At 29.0% G+C, this 26,757-nt stretch overlaps 1 protein-coding gene across 1 annotated transcript in view; it reads right to left on the reverse strand.

Annotated features, from left to right (window-relative positions):
- Nucleotides 1-6,427: 6,427 nt before the first annotated feature.
- The window catches only part of LOC111623384 (gonadotropin-releasing hormone II receptor-like), a 52,293-nt gene continuing 31,963 nt past the window's right edge, over nucleotides 6,428-26,757 (reverse strand). Inside the window, exons 2-3 of the mRNA XM_023365935.1 lie at nucleotides 8,629-8,862; nucleotides 6,428-7,279 (exon numbers count right to left, since the gene is read on the reverse strand). Of these exons, the coding sequence (XP_023221703.1) occupies nucleotides 6,614-7,279; nucleotides 8,629-8,862 (900 nt within the window). The 3' untranslated portion in view covers nucleotides 6,428-6,613. The remainder of the gene's footprint in view (nucleotides 7,280-8,628; nucleotides 8,863-26,757) is intronic.

Raw genomic sequence — 26,757 nt, forward strand, 5'->3', positions numbered from 1 at the left:
TAATTAGAGATTTTTCTTACACTAAATATGCATGCCCGATAAAATGCCTGATGATCGTAGTTTAATAGATATCTGCAATGTTATCATTGACAGCTGCTATGATAGTGAATAAATCATATTCAAATCCGGCGTAGAACGAAAACTATTAAATAATTTTAAGACAGGTTTTTTCTAAAATATTATACTATTGCTTTAACAAATTTGCATAACTTAGCTGATGAAGAATAATAAATATTTAACACGTTTTTTACTTGCATTAATAGATATTACAATTAGGGTTTCTCAAACGGGATCCCGGGATAACAAATTAAATTTATCTATATTCTTTAAAATAGTTCAAATTAATTGACAGTGCTGCTTTTTTTTCGGTCAGAGCAATTTTAAAAATAAAAGTCAAATGAAATAATTTAATAGGGGCCAGTTTTCTATAGAATCCTGCTTTCCAGATCATCTTCGTTTTGTGTTACATTGTCCGAAAAATTAAGCTTTTTAAGTTTATCATTATTTTAAAAAGTGTAATTTAGAAAAATTTTTTTAATTGTTAAAGTCAAGTAATACTAAAATTTTACCTATTATGAATTAACTTTTATAGCCTTACTCGGAATGAGAATGGAATCGATTTGCATTAATCTACACACACGAAGGAAGTATGAGGATTGAATTTTATTCCTTTTTATTTTATAGTTTACTGTGGGTAAGTTGCTTAGCTACAACGGAATGATACACATTCAATATTCAACATATCGGTTCCTTTATTGTTCTGTAAGATACTATAGTTGTTATACTAATTCTATTAATTATTATAAATAGTTTTAAATAGTAAATTTTCATACTTTATTAGCATTTACGTATGATTTCATCTTACAGGCTTATTAATCAAATTAATTTGCAAAATGATCGATACTTGCAAACTGTGAAATTAAAACGATATAATAACAAATTTTGTTGCATGATCAACTAATCTGTAAATGACTCGGAAAAAATTAAATTGTTCTATTACCATATTAAAGATAGATAAATATTCTTAACAATTCTTGATTACATAAGATTAAATTTGTAAAGTTTTAAAATTAATGATTGTTGTTAAATGTTTATTTCTATTACCTAACTAGGTAGAAATCAAATTAACTATTGCTATTTTTAGTATTGAACACTAAAATTTTCTTTTGTTACCTAAGAGACTTGTGTAATCTTATAGGGAAGATAATTTAATGTATATTCTCTCCACCTGAAATTAGTTGTGGCTTTCCCCTGTATATCACACTTTTTCATTAACAATAGAACAGTGCCGGTCATCTATCTAGCACCTTTCAGGGGAAAGTTTTGAATTGAAATAACGCGACTTCCGGTTTGCATAAGAAGTTTGTATATAGTTAATAGGGACCTCCTGCCCTTAAGGTTTCTATATCTGATCTTGTCTTTTATCTGTCTAATTCCGTTTTGGAGACTAAAGAAAGATAGACGGACATACAGGCGGTCTGAAGAATGACAATGGAAATTTATATGTCTACAGTTTTTTCAAATTGCAGCCCGACAGGAGGAATTGAAATGCTTTAGCAGTTTTTAATTTTCTGTATATAGCATACTTCCACTATATTATGCAAAGTAACAGAAAAACATTTTCTTGAAAGATAAGATTTTATGTAAATTCGCGAAAATTAGAACTGACTAGAGATAATCAAAATTTCTATTTTCCTTTTTTTAGAGGATAAAATAGAAAATGCAATAATTTAATTGGAAATACAACAAATAACTGCAACTTATTTCCAACCGTATAGGCATTTTGATTTTATAGGAAAATTATCACAGAAGTTAGGCAGTACTTATAACAGAAATAAATTTTTAAAAATTAGTGTTTATATCTATATTAATCACGAAACTAATTTTTAAATAAAATAAAATAAAATGTGTGAATATATCCGTAAATTCGACTATTAAATTAAACACGAGCTATTTAATTCCGAGTTACTTTCAGGACTGGTTTGCAATGTTTCTTGAAATATTTAGTAAACTTTTATGTCAGAAAATTTCAATTTCTGAAATTTTTCTGTTTATGTTATGTGATATTTATGTTATATTCTCAAAAGTTAAGAAAAGTTCATTCTGTTTATTGCCGTTAAATTAATTGCATTGTTTTATAAGTTATTTATTGATTCATAAATTTTTTAATGAGAGAGGTCTTTTAATATTTTGCAGAATATCTATTCTGCACAACTTCGAAAAACGTGGTTAGTTCATATTCTTAGACGTATGATATAACACAGGAACACTTCAGGATCGAAGAAGTAATTTATCATGAGAATGGNTATTTTGATATATTTATGTATGTGACTGTCACAAAAATTTTAAAAGTTTATTTGAAGAGGTTGTATTTTAGTAAATTCGATTCTTGTATGGTCGTGAGAATCACAATATATATTAAAATCTTTTCCTGCGGGTTAGTAACAGGATCTTTTCTCATGGTCGTTATAGTTTTCATCGGGCCTACAATGGGAATAGCAGGATAATGAGACGGGACAAGACATATTAGGATTAGATCGCCTAGGAAAATTTCTCAGCTATTTGCACTCAAACTCAATTTCCTTAGAGTTGCCGGTCAATGTCTTTATTGCCACAGGTCATCCATTTGTCAAGTATTACATTAATCTAAATCTCTCTATAAATTAACGAATGTTGCTTTAATTAAGTAAATTGCTTTTGGGATTAAACTTAAATACATCACGACCATATATCTATATATTCAACCATATTTACACATCTTAATATAAATAGTTTACGTTGGATAGTTTCTTTTAATAAAAACAATAAATAAATTTAAACAAGATTAAAATGGATTAATCTTCTCTCGAATTGACTAATATAACCTTTTATATTTAACATTGCAATTCTCATTCTTATAATCGATAAAACTACTACACTTAACTGATATATAAAAAGGAATAAGTTTTATTTGAAAAAATTACATCGAAATTCTGAAGAACATAAAACAAAAAATAAGCAATTTATCATTATTAATCGTTTTTCTTGTTCATTATATACGATTGCTTTCCTATAACTGATAATATACTCTATTATTTTTACTTCAAGAAGTTTTAACCTAATTAATTAATTACATAGTTTATTTTCCATTAAGCCATTGAATTCTTGCACACTGAAAATCGATATAATTTTAAGTTAGCGATTGATTAACGAACATTTCTCTTATTTTCTATTTTTTAGTTTCCTTTTTTTTGTTAATGAAAAATAAGTGATTAATTCACGTATTTTCTGTTAGCTAATAATCACCATCGAATAAGAGTTAGGGTAATTAAATTCAATTGAAGGAATTATCTGATGTATAATTGCAGATAAGAAATAAAATAATAACGATGTGTCATTACGCAAATAATTTTCGTTAAATTTAATTTTATTTGCCTTTGTAATGATGAAGATCATCATCTTATCGTTTCATTTAATTTGCAAATTAAAACGATCTAATTATTGAAACGAGAATGAAAACTTACCGTAAGCCACTTGTTAAGAAACAATTATTTTTTTAATTTAACAAAATATTTTCTAATAGCTCTAATTGACTCGTGTTGACATCTTGAATGAAATTTTATTGTTTTGTTTTTATTATTGATAAATTTGTTGTTTTTCGAAATATTTTGCATTTAAACTATTTGAATCTGTGGAAACAATATTTATTTTTGAAAATTATTTACATTTTTTCGCTATTAAAATGTTAAAACTTTTGAAATTGTCATTAAATAAACACATTAGTTAGAATCACTTGTACAGATTAGAATGATTGTTATAAATATTTTTATAAACATTAAACATCATGATGTTTGTATTGAGAGATTTAGATATAATGGTTAAGAATATAAAAGCTGAAATCTTTATTTAAGACATTAACATTGTATTTTTAACTTTTATAATAATTTCATTAAAAACACAAAGTTAATGTCTTGAATATGTTAAATTATAATTATTATATAAGCCGTAATTAATATCTTTTTAAATGAAATTTTTCAGTAGTATATGTAATTAACATTAAATCTATAGCAATCAAAATTCACTTTTCGGAAATAGCCTTTTTTTAAATATTTATTTAAATACGTCTAAACAAATGGACAAAATTAACATTTAAGAGTTAATGTAATTACAAATAGTACAGCATATCATTTATTTTTCATTAAAAAATTATTTGAAAGTTGCCACTTTTTACGAGTATTGTTTTTATGGTTGATAAACGGTAAATATTATATCAACAATTGTTTTTTCTATGTAAATCTCATCTTTATTAATTTCTTAATTGCGATCAAAGTAAACGATACATTTAAAATATTAATTAATAATTTTAAATTATTGTTTAAAATGATTAATTACCGTAATGCTGTTAATTAAGGTTTATTTTTGAAGTTTGCATTGTGTGGTTGAATAAGAAATTGTTCTCGGGTACGCCTTGCAATACACACTTCAAAGATAAACATACGGTAAAATTATTGTAACAATGAATAAATAACGGCATAATACAGTATTTTAATTAAGTTTTACACAATGCAGATGATAATTAAAGACTAGAAGAAATATTCCTTTTGTTACAAAATAATATTGAAATTATAATTATTTTTATACTTTTAAATTTATTTTTAAAAATCAACTTGTATGTTTGATGTCATCATTATAAGATTTGCTGTTTAATATATTATTTTCAAAAGTGAATGAAAGGAGATAGTTTTTAAGTAGTGAGAAGAGACCAAGCTCGATGAGTGTAGGATTTAAACGAGATTTTAACGTGCATCAATATGAAAATATATTTTGAAATTAAGTAAAAATGAACTTATTTTAAACGAATTTTACTTAATTCTTTTTTAATTCTTAGAGGAGTTAGGGAAATTTACAATTTTGTTTTTGAAAAATAGTAATTTCATCGAGTTGTGAAATTCACATTCAATGTAATTTTTTAAAATTTCTTTTTGACAGATGATTAAAGTTTTTTACTTTTGCTAGTCGATAAAATTCTAGGACATGAGCTAAAATTATCGAAAAACAAAAGTTCCTCCAGGAAAGGACATCATTAATAAGACATTTCCATAAAAAAGAAAATGAAAATATATGTACTTACTCAACAAAAACTGTTAATATTTTCATAATTTCTTCGTGCACAGTTTTGATGTGGCATTACTACATCCTGTACCAAACCTTTAGATCATTTGACGCCAAAAATACGATTCCTTACCTTCTCACTTTAGTAGGCTATTTGTAAGTATATATAATATTGATATAATCATGCACTTTTTCAGATAAAAATGCTATAGTTATTATAGATTTCCGTTTCCAATAAATCGATTTCAGATAATCTTCTATTTATCGAAAAATAAATAAGATTAAAATATAAGATTTCAAGTAGTTTTTGATGAATTTGTATTTATAAATATAGTTTTACACGCAAAACGTCGGCCGCAACCTCTCTATTAGTAAGCGTAATTTGCATTTCACTTTAAATATTCGAGATTTTCTCCCATATTTGTATTAATAAGTATATGTTGTTTTCTAAATAAATCGTTTAATTCGCTTAAAAGAATAATTGTTTAAAAACAACACGAAATTATTATTTTTAAGTACGGATAATCATTGTATTCTTAAGGAATGCCAATGTAGTTAAAACCATTAATTAATTTAAAAGATATTTTAAATATGCATTGAAATATGTAAAATTAATATATTTTTATTTATTTTACATTAAAAATTGAAAACTTTAATTTTAACATAATGAAAATTATATTAATATAGATATAAATTTAGTATACGAGTTATTTTATTTTATTTTTTAAAGCGTGAATTACACATGTAAAGATTCAAATTTATAAAATTTTTGAACTGTAGATAATTTTAATTATTTGTTCAAAACTAGTAAATATGAATGAATGATATGCTAAATATTTTATTTTGTAATTTATATTTATAAAGATTATTTGAATTACAATTATTGACATTAAATAATTAAATTACATCAAAATTAGTAACTTGAATATGCGTTTTTAATTTCCTTTTTTCAGAAACGCTTTACCACATTTATTACATTTCTTACACACGTTGATTTCGTTATTATAAATCAGTATCAACGTGAATTCCTATAAATTAGTTTGAATTGTGTCAAATAGTTGCTTAGATACCACTCGAAGAGACAGAATGATTGACAATCAATTTCTTAAGCTTTATAGTAATTTTATTTTAAAATAATATCAGTGATTTCTACTGTAATTTTCTTTAAAATAATTTCATCACTATTTTATGAAATGCAAATAAGTTACTGATATTATTTTTGAAAATATACTGAATAAGTTTCTTAGATATTTATGAAATGAAATAATTATAAATCGACAGCAATCTTTCTTTTTAATTTTATTTGAACTTTAGAAGAACATATTTAATTGCACTTTGAATAAAAATTTAAATTATTAACAACAATTTTCTAAAGAAAAAAAGTTATATTGAACATACATTTCTAAAACAACATATCGATGTTAATTATATTCTGGAAATTGCTTAAATAAATTCTATATTCACCAAGTATGGTCTCTTATTGTAAAATATTAATAGTCTCCGTAGCTTCGAGTTTATACTTTTACAAACAAGTTGTAGCGAAATGATCCTTTTCTTCGCAGGTACAAACTACAGTTTCAATAGTTGGTCTATTTTGAAGTGTAATGTTTTCGTTTTGAGGCATAGAAGGACCATTACTACAACGTGTTTCTATAGAATTTCCGTGACCGCTATACGATTGACTCGAGATACAACTTTTAAAATCTTTTTTACGGTATATAATTTCCATGAAACCTTTACGAACTCTTACGTTGAAATATCCGTAAAAGATGGGATTAAGAGCACTGTTGAAAAGGGCTAACGTTTCTGCGGCAATTATAATTTTTTTGGGTACCTTTATAGAATAATTGCTGTAGATGCGAATGTTGTGTACCACGAAATAAGGCGTCCAACAAATAACAAAACTGGCAATGATACATATTGTTAATTTTAAAGTTTTAATCTTGGCTCTCGGTATGGTAGATGCGGCATTAATCGACCTTCGAAGAGACATCGTTTGGGAACCTCTCCCGGCTTCCCAAATAGCTCTAAGAACATTAACATAGCAATACGAGATACAAAATGTCGGAATAATCAATATATATGTTGTGAGCCATGTAAAATATAGTTTCCTTTGCCAAATTGCAGTATAACCTTGGCTGACACATTCGTATCGTACGCGTCCACTTTCAGTAATTCCAGCTTCTACCTTTAAAAAAAAAATTAAAAATAAAATACGTAATTAGTAACGCGAAAATATGAAAAATAGTGTTAATAAAAATTTCCTTTCGTATAATAATAAATATCAATAATACAAATAAATTGAATGATCATACCGACGGAAATAAAGATTAAGTTATATAAAATCACAGGATTTAGTACATTAAAACAGTCGCTGTAAATAATGTAATAAATAATTAGCAATCGAGTATTTCGCATCAATCCTCAGTAAATGTAGCCTATATAAATCCCATAGATTCCTTTCCGAAGTATGTCCAGATTGAAATTGACTACTTATACCATGTATTAATTATCATTTGAACTTATTTCATGCTGTACTTTCTGTAATTTAATAAATTTTTTTTTACGTCAGATCATTTAGTAAAATTTCGTCGTTATTAAAAATGCAAGAAATATCACGAAGAAACGTGTTCTATTACTATAATAGTTTAAAATATGTAGCCTCCATCAGAGGGAAATCTCTAAAAATCTATAAATTCTGCAATAGAGATATATTTAAAATATTTTACTAATTTCTAGAATAAAATATAATTATCATAAATTTCTAGATTATTCCACAATTTTTCTTCTACGTAAATATTCACTTCAATCGAATAAAATCGTTTCTGTTACAAAGAAAGAATTATAAAGGGAACATATAATAAAAATAATTATTATATTTATTATAATAATAAATAATTTATACGCAGAAAATTAAAATAAACAAACTTCATTTAAACATATTTAAGCAAGTATTCAAATATCGATATAAATAAATTGCTTCAAAAAATGATATGTAATAATCTATTCAGAGTGTAAAATAAAAATATTAATGACTACATTGAATGATATAATGATATATAAAATTTTTATTTTATTCGTTAAAACTGAAGTTTAAATATAAAACAATGTATAAAAGTATTTTACTGTATAAATTTATTCATTTGTTCTTATATTTTTTCGATTTTAGTGTGAATATATTTGCATTTAAATAGGTACTAACATCATTCATTATTGAAAAACTATTCAGAAAATTAATAAATTATTATAAAAATTTTATTAGTGTAATTAATGAATCGGTAGAACATATTTTTACATATTATGTAATTATAGAACAATTAAATGCGTTAAAATAATTTTAAAGTTTTATATATCGTTTAAAAATATTTATATCTTATTAATATTTTTACATTTTCCTTCATTTTCACATTTTAATTATTATATATGTGCTGAATTATTTACTGAAATTTGTAAATATAAATTATATTCAATGAAATAAATTAGACATAATAATTTGATAAACTAAAACAATATGAAATATTTAAATTTAAAATATACCTGAACAAATATAAACAACTGAGGGATAGCCAAGATGAAGGCTAATATCCAGGATACGGCTATCATAATTTTGGCTTGTCTTATTCCTCCCGCAGATGTCAAAGGTCGGCAAATTGCTTGATATCTGTCATAACTCATAGTAGTAAGTATGAAAGTTGTGCTTGCCAAAGTCACAATTTGAGCGTACACAATAATTTTGCACGCAGCTCCTCCTAAAACCCATTCTCCAAATACCTATTTGAAACAAAATATTGTAAATGAAACATTTTAACTTTCTTAGAAACTAACTTCAAATTTGAGAATTAAGTAAAAATAATTTAATTGATAAAAGACTAAATAATAAAAACTAATAAAAAACACTATAATAATTGAATTTAATTGATTCATTGTGATTTAAAGACATGCTCTGTCTATAAGCAGAAATCTTTAAAGTTTCAAAACAAAGTTTGTTTAATTCAAATCTTTCTTATTTAGAAAAAATTATTTTCTAGAACACTTCGTTAATTTATCAATATAACGCAACATTAAACTAAATATTTTTTAATGTCGATTTGAATAAAACTTCAAAAAAATTGCATAATTTTCATTTTAAATTTTGTAATAAATTATATTATAAAGTACTTTTTTACAATAAATAATGTCATAAATGAAATTTTTAATAAAATTAATAAAATTATTCAATTCTTGAATATTATAATCACGTTTTAAAAGCTTAAAATCAGGAATAATTATCGTTTTGCCATTCTGTTATGTAATGTTTCTGGAAACTTTGTTGACAGAGACTCGATCGATAATTTTAAAAGTATCTTTCAATATAAAAAATTATATAATTAAATTAAACTAATTAAAAAAAGCATCTTGCTTCCTTCTTCCGCTATTCAATAACTTTCGTATAAAGTAATGAATGTATACAGTACATATTTATTAATTCATTATAGAATAATACCATTAAAATATTTTTGGTTAATTAATTATTTCAAAATATATTCATTTACTTTCTTCGTGACAAAAAAGAGCACTAAATAAAAATTGTGTTATAAGCAATGCAATGAGATGTAAAAATAGAAAAAGTTTATAAATAATAAGAAAATGTTACTTTATTTTCGATCGACAGCAATATATTTGATTTTACTTTATAAAATTTCCTACCTGGAAGCTATATCGTAAAGTAGTTTTGTATCATCTCCTCCAGTCAACGTTAATAATTCAAAACATATTAAAAAATTATAACTATACTTTACTACAATACTATTATTATACCTTACAATTCTTATTATCGTAATTTTAAAACTGTAGAAACCTATTCAAGATTTTTTATTTTAAAACTTCTTATCAATAATATACAAAACTTAAAGGAAAATTTAAAATGTCAGAAACTAAAAGGAAAATTTGAGTGTGTTCTGATAGAAGTATCAATACAATTGTCAAATATTTACTAAAGAATTTAATCTTTTCTAAAACAGCACTTAAAAAGTAGAATACTTACTAGTTATTTAAATTTCTACAACATTTTTACATTTAAATTATTTTTAAAATAATCAAAAGAAAATTTTAGACTTCACTTTTAAAATGTCATTAATAAAATCGATTTTTAAAGAAATTAAATTTATAGTAGAAAAAAATTTAAATTTAAAAAAAGGGCACAAAAATAAAATTGATTACTTTTTAAATCCATTAACTCTTGCCCATATATTTTATCTAGTAATTATAATTTTAAAATAAACGTTGGAATACAAAAATAACATTCTTTAAGTCATTTTCAACGCTAATCTAAAATTTTTGTTGCCATGTATTTCCAAATTTTTTGATAATGAAAGCATTTCTTTTCAATTTCCATCTGTAATAATTATAATACTTAATTATTTAATTTCAGATCAAAAATTAGTTCTTAGAAAGTTTGTAATAGAAAGTGTGTAATACAACTTTAAACAGTAATATTATGATTTGTTGAAATACAAATAATAGTCTCCTTCGATATATTAGATTTTAAAAAGTTATTTTATTTAAATAGCATTAAATTGTCTAGTTTACTATTCATATTCGTTTTAGTTGTTACTTTCAAATGGTGAATCAAGCATAACGAGTCATCACCATCAGAACTGCAAAAATTTAAAGCTAATTTCACTCTTTTGGTTTATTTTTAGTCGCCTTTCAGTTCCTATAATGAGAAAGTTCTTCAGTGATTAAACGTGTTAGAACAATGATGAGATCTTTAACTTTATTCTAATCTAAGACTATACATGCACTTGTTCACCCATCCATAACTTGGCGCGCAACTGAAAACGTCTGTTCTTGTTTCGAGCGGTCTTGCACGGTGGTGCCAGTTCATACACAGTTTGCGATATCGACACTTGCTTAGTTTAGTATTCCCTAACAATCCCCCCTCTCGAAGACACTATTTTTACTTAGTGATCTCTTCGCTAGTTATGCGTTTACAGTGGATCAGAAGTGTTGCTCTTAGTATCCGTGTACCCTGTTCGTATTGTTCTGTCAGTGATGTTTTCCTTAACTTTGTAGATCCACTTGCATTTGATAGTTGTTGCCCCTTCTGGCAGTTCCGTTAAGTTCCATACGTTATGTTTTCTTAGGGATTCCATTTCTTCCTCCATGGCGCCTGCCATCTGTCTGAGTCATTCCATTACAAGGCTTCTTTATATGTTAAAGGCTCTACACTGTCCTTGACTATCTTTACCAATTGTGGCAGATTCTTCTATGATTTTCATTTTATGATTCATGATTTTCACTTCTTTTTGGGTCTTTCCCTCTGTCCTGTTCGAGCGATTCGTGGTNCAAAAATTAGTTCTTAGAAAGTTTGTAATAGAAAGTGTGTAATACAACTTTAAACAGTAATATTATGATTTGTTGAAATACAAATAATAGTCTCCTTCGATATATTAGATTTTAAAAAGTTATTTTATTTAAATAGCATTAAATTGTCTAGTTTACTATTCATATTCGTTTTAGTTGTTACTTTCAAATGGTGAATCAAGCATAACGAGTCATCACCATCAGAACTGCAAAAATTTAAAGCTAATTTCACTCTTTTGGTTTATTTTTAGTCGCCTTTCAGTTCCTATAATCAGAAAGTTCTTCAGTGATTAAACGTGTTAGAACAATGATGAGATCTTTAACTTTATTCTAATCTAAGACTATACATGCACTTGTTCACCCATCCATAACTTGGCGCGCAACTGAAAACGTCTGTTCTTGTTTCGAGCGGTCTTGCACGGTGGTGCCAGTTCATACACAGTTTGCGATATCGACACTTGCTTAGTTTAGTATTCCCTAACAATCCCCCCTCTCGAAGACACTATTTTTACTTAGTGATCTCTTCGCTAGTTATGCGTTTACAGTGGATCAGAAGTGTTGCTCTTAGTATCCGTGTACCCTGTTCGTATTGTTCTGTCAGTGATGTTTTCCTTAACTTTGTAGATCCACTTGCATTTGATAGTTGTTGCCCCTTCTGGCAGTTCCGTTAAGTTCCATACGTTATGTTTTCTTAGGGATTCCATTTCTTCCTCCATGGCGCCTGCCATCTGTCTGAGTCATTCCATTACAAGGCTTCTTTATATGTTAAAGGCTCTACACTGTCCTTGACTATCTTTACCAATTGTGGCAGATTCTTCTATGATTTTCATTTTATGATTCATGATTTTCACTTCTTTTTGGGTCTTTCCCTCCGTCCTGTTCGAGCGATTCGTGGTCTCCCATTCGCTCTTACCAGTTCATTATTCTGTTCATTTCGTTTTTGTCTTCATTTTCAGATGAGATATTTTTTTGGGTTATAATTGTTCCTTATCATGTTCAAGGATATCTAATTCCACTTCTTTATTATCGAGTCTTTCCCTTCTGTCGGATCTGTCATCTTCAATCATTTCGATATTATCCATTGAGTTGCTTGGGAATTCGTTGATAAATTTGACATCTTTGCTTGTTATAACTCTTTTTTGTTTTCGTGTTCCATTGACGATACGCTTTTGTTATGCTAGAGTAGCCTGTAAATATGCATTTGATGGATTTCTCAAGGAATTTTCTTTTTCCTGGTTTCTTCTCTAATGTGAATGCCATTTGACCGAATGTCCTAAAATATTTGCTGGCATTCTACCTGTCCATAATTTGAAGGGTATGTCGCCTTCCAGGCTCTTTGATGGACATCTATTTCTAATACAGTAGATCCCCCTATAAAACCGTTTCCTATAGTTATGATTCCTATAAAAATTGTGGCAGTATCCGTAAACAACGGTAAAAATAACTCCTATAATACGTAAAACGTCATCGGGCAGCCGAACTACTTTCCCGCCGTCCGTAGCGCCACGCTACGGAGAGATTTCTATCGTCTGGACAGTATTATATAAATTATATATAAATTAGGTACTGTACATATAATTATATATTAATTATATATAAATTAGGTACTGTATATATAATTATATATTAACTTAATTTATTGTAACTTTATTATAATTAAATATATATTTTTCGCCGTCTAGCGTCACGCTACGGCGAGTTAGGCGACCTATCGTCTGTCCAGTACTGTAATTTTATACATTTCTTGTGAAAGAAACATTTCTTATTTAACGGCCATAAAAATTATTTATATTAAGGATGTCTCCAAAGGTCAACGAAGTTTTCGCAGAAAAATAATATCAGAAATCGCGGCCGCGGTTTGATGCGCTGTTCCGCGACGAAACCAAGCTTTAGCAACGGGCGTAGTCGAACGGTACACACTCGGTAAGCAATCCTACAATTTTTTGTTTATAACGTAGTTTATACGGATTATTTTCAAAAAAATATACGTATTTTGGAAATGTTGAGTCGAATTAGTCTAGAATCGATTAATTTTATGGAAGAAAACCTTTCAAACAGCCGTAGTCCGTAAACTATGATTCCTACAAAATTGATTCATAAAGAACGGAACGTATCTACCGTCTTATAGGGGGATCTACTGTATATAATGCGGTATGTACAGCCTCTACCCAAAAGCATTCTCTCAGTCCTGCTTGGAGTAGCATGCATCTTCCCATTTCCACTAGTGTTCTATTTCTTCTCTCTGCGATGCCGTTTTGTTGTGGCGTGTGGCAGGCTGTTTTCTCATGCATAATCCCTTTACGTTTCAGGAAGTTCTGAAATTCTCTATTAGTATATTCGGTTTCGTTGTCACTTCTTATTGACTTTATCTCTCTTCCTGTTTCATTTTCTACAAAGGCTAAGTATGTTTTCAATTTTTCGAAAGCTTTACTTTTTGTTTTTCATGAAATATATTTCACACCATCTAGAATGATTATCAATAAACGTGATGAAATATTTCGATTCAGTTAATAATGTGGTTCTCATTGGTCCACAAATGTCAGTATGGATCAGTTCTAATATTTCTCTGCATCTCTTTCGTTTCGTTTTGAAAATGGGGTTTGTTTCCTTCTTATTCAGATCTCACAGGGGTCAAGTTCTTTTCGTCCTCTAACCTTTAGGTTGTTGGCCATGTGCCATACATCCCTTTCGTTTAAGTGACCTAAACGTTCATGCCACATTTTCATTTCATTAACATTTGTTTGAGAGAGTTTAGATTCCTCCCACCTTTCTTTCACATAGTATAGTCCTCCTTCTTTAAATGCTCGCATTTGTACGCCTTTAGTTTTCGGATCCATAATAGTTGCCTGGTTCTTCTGGAATAGTACACTGAATCCATGATCAGTTATCATCCCTACGACAGTAGGTTGGTCCTTAGTCCTGGTACGAGGAGTATGTTCTCCAATTTGGCTTGGTATCTGCCTTATGTTTCAATTATTACATCACCACTTTCTTTGATTTCCATTGCAGATGAGTTACAACATCAAGTTTAATTCACTTATGTGGGATTTTTCAATGTTGGAAATTTTCGCTTTATCATGACATGTGTAATGAAGAGACACATGACATGTGTAATGAGTCTAGTCACCATTTATGATTTTCTTTCTCTTTATTTGCGATAATATTAGCATTATAAGATTCCTGTTTTCGTGTTGTTAGGCTTATAGTCGTAGCTCTTGGTGGTTTTTGCTTGTTTCTGTTTCAGCGTTCACTTGCCTTATGGCCTATTATGCTACAGTTATGGCATTTGGATTTGAATGGCCCTTATTTTCCGATTGTTTTGTCCGTTGTTTGATTATATACAGCGCACCCGAATTCTTTGAATCATCGGTATCGTCTTCTCGCCTCGTACTCTTATCTTCTATTAGCTTCATTTTGAGTGTGTCCAGCGAAAGAACTTTCTCTTGTGTTTCGATGAGTCCGGTATATTATATAGCAGTATTACTGTTAATAGTTCTTCGATTATGGAGACTTCCATTTTTTTAACTTATCTACTATATCGAAAAAGTCTCTTACGTGATCTGCCATGTTGTTTCCTTCCCTCATTTTCTTGAGAATTAATTTCTTTAGTAGCATAGACTTTCTTGCGGGACCTTTCGATTCGGAAATTTCATGTAGCTTATTCCATATTTCATGTAAAGTTTCACATCCTTTTGTCTGTTTTAATTCTTCTGGGCATATGGTGAGAATTATATCACACATTGCCTTCGAGTCTACTGTGTCCCATTGTTCTGTCGCCTTCGATGTACTTTCATCTCCAATTATACTTTCTGGTTTTTTTTCGCTGACATAGTCCCATGAATCGTTTTTGATCAGAATTGTCTTCATCTGTATTTTCCATGTATGGAAGTTTTCTTTACACAGTGGTTCTATTCGTATAGCTAGTTGACTGGCCATTTTTCTTTTGTAGTCTTTGTAATTCTATTTCATTTTAATTCCTGTAATTCTAGTTTTCGATACTTAATTTTTCGTTCCTGGGTCCATAACTGTTGTTAGAACAATGATGAGGTAGTCCTTTAATTAACTTAGAATTAAACTTTATTCTAATCTAAGACTATACATGCACCTGTATTCACATCCATTACTTGGCAGACAACTGAAAACAGATATCTTTTTGTTTCGAGCGGTCTTGCACGGATGTTGCCAGTTCATACATAGTTTGCAATATCGATACTTGCTTTAGTTTAGTATTCCCTAACATTAAGTCAGGAAATTAAATGGGGCTTGTAGAAGACTTTCTGAATTTGTAACGTATGATGTACAGTACGTTACATTATCATCCAGATGACATCTTTTCAAAGAATTTAAGGCGACGAGGATAACTATATCTATTGTCTACTGGCTTTCCCTTAGCTTCTTATTCACTTTCTAATATCAACGTTTTAACTTCTCCACACAGTTTCCTTAACTCTATATACTTCCCTCTTCTTTCTATTATCATTCTCATAAATCTTTCAGGTGATTGAAGATGACCCGTATATGTTGTTCTTTATTTTTTTCATAACACATTCCAAGAGAGTTTTTTAAAATCCGTATTTCCTCAATAGTTCTTTTGATTTGCTCTATTTTTCGGAATTATCTCAACGCAGACATCCAATCTGAGATTTTCCTGGTTTACTGACATCCATAAACGGATAGTGGACGTTCAGCATTGCATCTTTCTAATTAACAACAACTTGAACAGATTTGTTTTTACTAGTTGTAATAATACAATCTTGATAAACGCTATAATTGTTTTTAATTTTGTGATTACATTTGCATCATTTGTGTCCTCTGCTGTAATTATATTTCTCCCCTATCACTTCAGCACAGCACAATTCCCCTATCACTTCAGTACAGAACAATTCGAAAATCTTGGGCTTCATTTCTTCATGGTCCTATTCTTGTATTTAAAATTTTATTTTATTTATTAATAAAGAAGTATCCATTTTTTTTCTTTTTGGTTTCAGAATTAGAATGTATCATTTAAAATTGCGAGTATTGCTAATATTAGATTTTTGTGCCATATTTTTGCATTAATTAGTAAAGAAGTACAGTACATTAAGGTATGCCTTTTATCTCCCTATTTTGGCTAAGTAACATAAAAACTGAAAAATTTCAACGTTTTGCACCAACCAAATTACTGTGTGACATCCTATGCATGTTAAGCTGATTGCTGATAGTGGTATGGGTCCGTGTTGTGACGGAATTTCTGGTATATTTGTGTCCGTTGTAGTGCACAACCTAACCAAACCATGCTGAAAAAATTTCTTTTGCTCTTGTATAGTGACATGTCAATCAAAGATAAGCCTTATACAGGCTTATCTTTGATTGTCACTATACAAGAGCAAAAGAAATAAGTAAATAATAAATAAATAAAAGCCTATATCAGATATTTATATAGCACCTGCTATAACCTTTTATTTATTTTAGAATGCTTCGAACATACATAAAAGAGGAATCTGTCATAAACTTATTATTTTCTCTCTAATTAAAATTCAACCTGCTATTTTTTTTAATCTTATGTTCTTGTTATAGATTTATACGTTACATGAAAAACTATAATTACAATTGATAACAATGGCGTTTGTATTTGCACATATACTGTACTTTCGATAATTCATAAGTTAGATTCTGGTCAGAAAGCCATAGAAATATAAAAACAGAAAAAAACAAAACATAAAAAACAGTAACTTGCATTTTTAACTAAAGACAAAATATTAAATTTATAATTACTGAAAAATGAAATAAGACAAAAAGTATTTTCTTCAATTAAATTTAAAAAGCGAGTTATTTATAGGGGAGATCGGGGCAAGATCGGCATGTTAAGCTTTACTTAAATTTTGTGTAATAAATACTGCTGTAAACTGAAAAAAAAGCTTTGCATATTGTCTATTGGAATGTTATCTTACTATAGAACTGGTTAAAATCAGTTTGGAAATAAAAATAATTAAAATAATTACAACTTTACAAGAAGAGAGAAATTGACGAAGTTGCCCCGGGTATAGGGGCAAGATCGGCAACTTCTCTCTTTTTGTAAAGTTGTAATTATTTTAATTATTTTTATTAAACTTGCCCCTGGTATAGGGGCAACAGTAATGGGGCAAGATAGGCACGTATATAAAATTATGTTATTAACAATGTATAAGTTGGAATTCACTATTAAAACAAAGAAATACAAATCCAACACCCATTTAATATTATTACAACGAAATGCAAGTTCAAAGACATATATACATGAATAACAAATGCAAACATGTTTTCATTTATCATCTGTTTGATTTTTATCCTTTGCTTCTAATGTGGCTTTATGTTGCCGATCTTACCCCGCTAGTCATGATTTCGAAACATTAAGTACAACCCTGAGAACAGAATGCCAAGCCACGATCTGGCCACGTGAATAAGTTGAAGTTACATCCTTCTAACAGGAAAAGTAACTTTCGTTATCATGGAATTATAACAAAACTTGCCAATTCAATATAAATGGAAAAAAAAATATTATATGGAATTGAACGAAAATGAAAATTTGCTTGATAATTCAACTACGCTTGTTGGAGAACAATAAAAACACTACTGTCAACAAGCCACCAATGAAACTCAACTGCCTAACCTATAATCAAAGTTTTTTTTTAATTTGTTTTTTAAAAAAAGCGCTTGACAAACTTGCCCCGCATGCCGAAGTTGCCCCGATCTCCCCTATATAAATGACAAAAAATACAAACAAAACAAAAATCAAATGTTAGTTAAGAAACTACAGACATTACTGAACTCCCCACGCCATTAACCTCAAATTTTTCAGGCAAACTACTAATTAATAAATTAGGACGTATTTCTTTTTCAAGTTTTCTCCTTGTATTATATATTCACATGAACGGTTAACCTGCTTATGAAGGGCATCGAAATCTTCACGATAAATAGCATTTTATTGAAAAGTAGACATGGCAACTTGTAGCCTTTCCTTGTTACAAAACTTTTGTTTTTAGTACTTTTATCAAATTATTTTATTTGAGCATATTCTGGTGTATATTAATGCAAATTTATTGTTCGATTTTCATCTGTTTGATAAAATAAAATTATCCAATTTTGTTAATTTAACAGCTGAAAGATTCTCTCATTTCATTTACAATTTCTCTCGCTGCAGATATCTTCATGAGTCCTAAACACAAAATCTGTGGGATTTACTATTACCTCTCACAGTACTTCCATTAGATGAGGTAAATGTAAATGTGGATTTTTGAAAGTGCTTTTTATTATCTCTACTAATACAGCTTGGAAATGATGATTGCAGATGTATACAGTACGTGATTAGTTTAGTTTCACAGCCACTAAAAACCAGCTGTGCTTTCATAAGTTGTAAAAAATTGTAAGTAGTGGGAAATCATTACAATTATCCCATTCAACTCTAATGATCTAGATACCAAAATATTTTTCTTTTTTCTTCTATTTCCTTAGTCCTTATCTCTGCATACTTAAATAACAAAACAAAAGTATTATAGGGAGGAACCCGATTTCTTTTCTTTCGTTATTACTGTTTTATTATATTCACTTTAGGGATTTTGTTTGGTTATGGGCGACTACTTCACACTCCCAACCGAAAATACGAAAAACAAAACTAAACTTACCAAATGCCGGTTTGTTATGTTGGACTCCTTTTTTTCTTTTATTTTGTGACGTTACTTCCGGAAGAAAGAAGAGAATTTATAAATAATAAGAACCAAAGTAAATAATCGAAACTGTTGTTGAACCATATTTTTCATTATTAAATGATTAATACAGAATTATTAGAACTAGAATTGCTGCAAGTAGAGAACGGATTAAAATATGATCGACGGCGATTTGTAAATGAGTATGAGGCAGATGTAAACCAACCGATATACGGTCCCGATGTGGCAAAGACGAGGAGCATCTTTGCTAGCATAGCTAGAAGAATAGACTTTCGATTAATAACAATATTGGCGTTTTTTACAGTGCTAGTGAAGAATTCAGAAATGTATCATTAATGAAGTAATCCGAAAATGCAAAATAACAGTTTGTAGGGTATATATAATTTTTATAACCATTTATTGCATTTATTGTTATAATAACACTATTTGTTTATTAAATAATTGATTGAAATTTTGCATTGTATTTTTTAATCACATGTGTATAGTATTTATTTCTTGTCTAAACATTATTTTCTCTGTGTTTCCTAAGAGACTACATCTCATCTCCAGGATCCTGAATAAAGTTTAGTCTAAAGTCGGTTTTCCGTATTTTGTAACATTATTGTACCAAACTTTACTGTATAGCATGGGCATAGCGAGGGGGGAGCCTGGGTGGGCACGGCCCCTCCCAGGGAACCTGGTGCCCCCCAGGAAATCACAGCCGAAAAAGTGTTGAGTCGATTTGTAAACACCTAAAGCTAAAATAAAAGTTTTGAATACTAAAAAAAAAAGGTGAACGGCTTGCTCGGTGCCCAATAATAAACAATAATTTGAAATAATTCAATTTTGTGTCAGATTGGCATCCACTAGCCCCCCATAACAAAACTCTGGCTACGCCCATGCTGTATAGTACAATAATGTTAATTAATTCTTAAAAGTGTTATATATTGTGAACTTTACATAGAGAATTTTAATAGATATGTTCGTGTTTTAAAGTCTATATAATATAAAACAATTACTAACTAATTTAATTAATGACTTCAGAAAGTAATTAATAATTACGGGAAAATTAATTAAGAAACTGGGATTTTATTGTTAGGATAATGTTATATTGGAAACAATAGATGTAATTCTCTATAGTCAGTTATTTCAAGAAAATCAAGAAATTCTTCATTTTACAAAGATCTTATTTTAAAAAAAATCATATGAAGTATTTAATCGGTAACACCTTGAGTGCAATAACGATTTTAGTCGAGTAACATTTTAATTGACAAAGTGAAAAACATTTATTTAAATGCAAGTGTTTTCACTGGCCAATGTTTAATAACTAATGAATTACAGTCTGCTCTATTTTTCGATCGACGAAACTTTTCAAAATAATAAAAAAAGGGGGAATTCAATTGGTCATGGGCTACTAAAGATTGTTTAGTTGACGAGTCACCGTTGATTCGGCAATTAAACAATCAATGTTGCGCTAATTTTTGCATTTGTACTCCAAATGGAAAATTTACCGATAACATTTTAAAAATTTACCGTTTTATCGATAATAAAAGGTCAGTAAATTTACAACCTAGGCCAGATGGTCGGTCTTCCCGGGGGGTGGTGTATACTGGATACGACAGGCCTTTTTTCACGTTGCCCGGCCGAACCCACATCGGGTATGATTAAAAAGCCTTCTTATCCATGGGACAGGAGAAAAAGCTTCAAACAAAAAAACCGGATCAAGCCAAGCTTTAAAGAACGAGCAAAAGAACACTTGACAGAAAGGGTCAAAAAGGGAAAAAATTACATAGCTTACATGGACAATAATAATAATAATAATCTATATTCATTTTAATTATATGATTTGAAACCACTCTAGAAAATAAGTTTTACTTCATGAATTTCTGTTATTATAAGAAAAAAAGCCAGATACGTTGAACTTTATCATTTTTTGTGTCCCTCCGGGAAAAGAAATTTTATTTCGCTTCAATGGCGTTTCAGATAGAACTTATCTATCGGCTATTAGCTACACAATATCAGTAAATTATTAAACGTTACTAATATATGTCATTTTGTATATATTTTATGCATAGTATATAGGAGCGTTATCGTATTTGCAGAGCCATTATTTTATCATCTGACATTGAGATGTTATCTTCTGGACTAATAAAATTTAATGATATTTTTTATATGTTTTCGGAGTTTATATTTGCAGTTTTTAAACAGAGCCGAAAGGGAGAAGTTATTATATTTAAATTGCAAACATTTCAGTTTATATCGCAATGTAGTATCTTTTGGACGTGTTTCAAAGCCTAATCAATCGTTAGTTTCAAATTTTTCAATTTGAACAAAATATTAATATTGCGTGTTTCGTTTCGTAAAAATTTTAACAGAGATAAATCTTTAACAACAAAAATACTCAAAAAATGTTCTAACCAAGAGTTTTGGATTGCTGAGGCATGTGTTATAAATTTCACTTTTTTAAAAATATTTAATCGATTTTAATTTAAAACTTAGAGCTTCGAAATACTTTATATGACAAAATACGGTACATATTTTTAAATCATTAAATTTTCATATATCGTGCAGCAGTAATTATTCACTAAATGATTAATTTCAAATATTAAGTGAAAATTTTTTATGTTAATAAAATTAGTAGTATATGGATACTACTGACACAGAACTGTTTTCTCAAAATTACCAGAACGCCTCATTTATTTGATCAATCATAGTCATTTTTGAAACATTTTCGACCAAGTTTTCATTAAAAAATTTCATATCAAAATATTGAAAATCAAAGTATCAAAATTTCAACATTTGCTAAAATCCACCAATTTTCAAAGAAAAGATGATCGAAATGAGTCGAAGTTAACACCAAAAAAATAATAAATAAATAAATAAATAAATAATAATAATAATACGATAAATAATAATAATAATACGATAAATAATAATAATAGTCGACAAATTCGATATGTGTCTGTTTACTTCTTCCAACATTTTTGGTTCCTTTACAGACAAGATTGAAATCGTTCACATTAGTTTAATTTAATTTTTTGTGTTATAACCTTATTGATTCTATCTGGAAGAAAAAATTAAAAATCGCTATTTTGCCAGAATATATTAAAGTAACTACAACTTTCTACCATATTTTATTCATGTTTTACTTCGGATATTCGATATTGATGGTTAATTTTTAGTTGGACAAGGTGAAGTTTGCCTGCACTGCTCAGCTTTTTTCAATAGGTCCATTTATATCAGTGGTGCTTCTTTAGTACCCGAGGGTCACTTTCACTTAAATCGAAGGCAGGTGAGCTGCAAAGTAATTTTATTTTATAATGAGGAAGGTAATGCAATTTGCAGTTTATCTGATTTTTAAACCTAGCTATAGTATTAATTATTACTTATTTTCTTATTACTTTTTACAATTTGGCAATACTGCATACTGTATGTGGCAAAGATTGCATCCCACAAATTTCAAATATTAAGTGAAAAATTGTTAACACTAGTAAAAATCAACAATACCATTCAACTAAATATGCCACACTTAAAAAATTATATATATAGGGTCTACATACAGTATATAAGTTATATATTGTATACGGAAATGCGATAGGTGGCAGATAGATGATCTGCTGAGGAGGGATGCCTCCCGGAGTTCTTTCTAAGTGAAACTGGCCCCTATTCAGTGGCGTGGCAAACATAACTGGCGCCCTGGGCACGACACTTTATTGACGCCCCGCCCCCTTCAGAAACAAATCTTGTTTGTCTTGGAGGCCACTTGGCACCCCACTTGGCGCCCGGGGCACAATAGAATCCCTTGCCCCCTCGCTACGCTAGTGCCCCTATTTTGGTGTTACTAACGCGAAGAAAACCCGGAAAACTCTACGTAACCAGCCCATAGCCACGGCTCAAACCCACCATCAACTACCAGTATTCAGTGGTTTTATCCACTCGGCCAATGATGGGCTGTGATTATAATGAGAAACCCGCCGTGATATCTAGGAATTTTTGTCATAAAGAAGTATAACTAGAACGACGGTTCTGTATTAAGGTGCCTATTACATCTGATGCGATTTGTCTACCATGTTAGTGAAGGTAATTTGCGCTTAAAATTCCTACAAGTTATGTGGCTTTCACTTTTCAATAATAAATTAATTAAATATTGCGGCTACATATTTCACAGGTAAATGAATGTTTTACATGTTATTTAACCTTCTTTATGGAAAACAATGCACAGTACTTTTATAGAATTTTAGCGCAAATAAAATGATATCGGCTTTAGCCTAGTAAAAATGTTATTTCATCATCGCCAATCAGATAAACTCATATTAATTCATGAAATTGTTTATAAGACTTATTATGTTCTTTACTTCTTATTTCATAGCATTCTATACATCTTTTTTTTCTCTACAACTTGATTTGATTTAAAATGAGTGCATCTAATAGTGCATCGAATACGGTTTACATGACATATAAAAGTGAAAAATTATTATTTGTTTTAACACAGGATGATATTTTCAGGATCAAGTATTTCACATTTTATTAATTCAAAACAATTTTTATCATCTATTTTAGGAGAGAAAAATCTTTGTCAGACGACGTATTGGATAATTATCACAATAATTAACTGTTACATTTTGGGAGCAGACATTGATATATTTACCTTTGTCAATTCCTTTGAATTCATAATTTAATTTTGTTCGCTCGCCTCTGCTATTATAAAACACATTTGTAAGATTTGATAAAGCTAAGAATCTCTCTTTCGTTCTGTTTTCATGCATTTCTTGATTTCTTTGTCAGTATTGAAATCGCTTTCCCACATTTATATTAATTTATTTACCACATCTTTTATATTTTATTCATTTATTTGTTTTTTTTTATTCAGGTCTTTCATATAGGGGAGACCGGGGCAACTTCGGCATGCGGGGCAAGTTTGTCAAGCGCTTTTTTTTAAAAACAAATTAAAAGGAGACTTTGGTTATAGGTTAGGCAGTTGAGTTTTATTGGTGGCTTGTTGACTGTAGTGTTTTTATTGTTCTCCAACAAGCGTAGTTGAATTATCAAGCAAATTTTCATTTTCGTTCAATTCCATATAATATTTTTTTTCCATTTATATTGAATTGGCAGGTTTTGTTATAATTCCATGATAACGAAAGTTACTTTTCCTGTTAGAAGGATGTAACTTCAACTTATTCACGTGGCCAGATCGTGGCTTGGCATTCTGTTCTCAGGGTTGTACTTAATGTTTCGAAATCATGACTAGCGGGGTAAGATCGGCAACATAAAGCCACATTAGAAGCAAAGGATAAAAATCAAACAGATGATAAATGAAAACATGTTTGCATTTGTTATTCATGTATATATGTCTTTGAACTTGCATTTCGTTGTAATAATATTAAATGGGTGTTGGATTTGTATTTCTTTGTTTTAATAGTGAATTCCAACTTATACATTGTTAATAACATAATTTTATATACGTGCCTATCTTGCCCCATTACTGTTGCCCCTATACCAGGGGCAACTTTAATAAAAATAATTAAAATAATTACAACTTTACAAAAAGAGAGAAGTTGCCGATCTTGCCCCTATACCCGGGGCAACTTCGTCAATTTCTCTCTTCTTGTAAAGTTGTAATTATTTTAATTATTTTTATTTCCAAACTGATTTTAACCAGTTCTATAGTAAGGTAACATTCCAATAGACAATATGCAAAGCTTTTTTTTCAGTTTACAGCAGTATTTATTACACAAAATTTAAGTAAAGCTTAACATGCCGATCTTGCCCCTATATCACGATACTGGGCTGCAATTTTTAATTTCTTTAATTCGAAATACATGCTCTCTAATTTAGTAGTGTCTTGCCCCTGTACATCATACGTTTCCTGATAACAGATATTTTTAACTTTTCAGAGAGTCATGCCAGATAACTGGCATGACTCTCTGAAAAGTTAACTGGCATGACTCTCACCATATTTATAACTGTCAGATTCTTATTCGAATAGATTAACATTTCTTTGGTATATTAAACAAATTTCATAAACTTTCATATACACTGACCTTTGATATTTTCATGTTTGTGATTCAAAACATTGTTCACCTTTAAAAGATCAAAGTAACACTCATCAAAGTAAATTTCGTTTTTGAATGGCATTGAGAATAAATGGCCAATAAAAAATGTGATAACATCTATCACATTTTATACCCTTTTACACATATTTACCATTTTTCCTTTTATAACTCACTGATAAATAATCACAATAATATCTTTTTAAAAAAATCCCTTGATTGAAATAATTACATCAAAATGACTACTGTTTTTGAAGATATAGATCCATGCGGGTTTATATATGATGCTAATATTCTCATTAAAATTTTCTCTGCAAAATATAATAATCTGAATTTTTAAACATCTAAACATTTTTCAAGTATTTTAACTTCAAAGGAAGTCAAATTAAAGAAAAAGCAAAACAATTCGTTAAAAACAAAACGAAGCAGATATTATCTAAAACTCGTTTTGTAGTGAATAATAAATTTAAAGAACAGACACCTTTTGTACGTTAAATTTGAGTAAATATTAGGTAAATATAGCTCATAAGGTTGAGGCTTCTGAAAATATAATCTAAATAAATGAAGGTGATTTGGGAGCTAAAAGATATTAAAAATTACATAAATGAGATTGAAAGTTTTGCATATAAACAGCATAAAGAAGACAGAGTTGTTGTTTGTGAGAAAGAATCAACAAAATATTATTATTTTAATCTTAAATATTAATATTTTAATAGCGATGTTTGTCCTCAATTAAAATTTGTAAAGAAAAATAATTCATCAATTAGAGAATAAAATGTAATAGTAGTGAACACTGGAAATTTATTTTTAAGATCAGAACTTTAGAACACATTCGAGGAAAATTTAAAGAAACCGAATTACCATTGTTAGTTCATCAATTTAACGGACTTATAAATTTCACGAAAGATTATTCAATATCTGAGGCCAGCAATATATTATTCTACATCGATATCTCAGAATCTGCTGATAAGCAATTTTTAATAGTGATGGAGCTGATGATCGAGCACTTAATTTAAAAGTGAAGAGATATCTTGAAAAATCGACAAATTTATTCTGACATCGTCATAATGCCGTTCTGCAATTTTTTTTTTATCATACTTTAATTTAAACTAACGAAGAAGCTTCCCATATCTTGTTTCAATTTTAGTAGTGTCTTCCCGCTGTTCGTCATATTTTTTCCTGATAGCAATCCAATCATACCGACTATCTATCTATCTCCGTTCTCGAGAAAAATTTGAGTTAAAATCACGTAACTTCCGCTCAAGATCGGAAATTTCTGTATAGCTAATCGAGACCTCCGGTTCCCATGGTTTGCACATCTAGTCTCGACTTTCACCTATCTAACTTCGTTCTTGAGACAAAGATAGGACAGTCAGATAGTAAGAATGTACAGGTGTGCAATTTGAAAATTGCAATTTAATAAAAATTATAAGGAATTTGCTGAAAGATAAATTCTAAAAGTAGTAATGCAGTTAAACGATTAATTTCAAATAAGATTCTTTAATGATTTTTAAAAAATATCAAACAAAGATGTTAGACTTTTTTAGAGAAATGTAAATAACGGTATGTTGTATTTAGATGAACAAAATCCCAATTATAAAGTGATTATA

The sequence above is a fragment of the Centruroides sculpturatus genome, unplaced genomic scaffold, assembly GCF_000671375.1.
Source record: "Centruroides sculpturatus isolate CEXI.00-Female unplaced genomic scaffold, Cexi_2.0 scaffold279, whole genome shotgun sequence".
In the NCBI taxonomy this organism is placed as follows: domain Eukaryota; kingdom Metazoa; phylum Arthropoda; class Arachnida; order Scorpiones; family Buthidae; genus Centruroides; species Centruroides sculpturatus.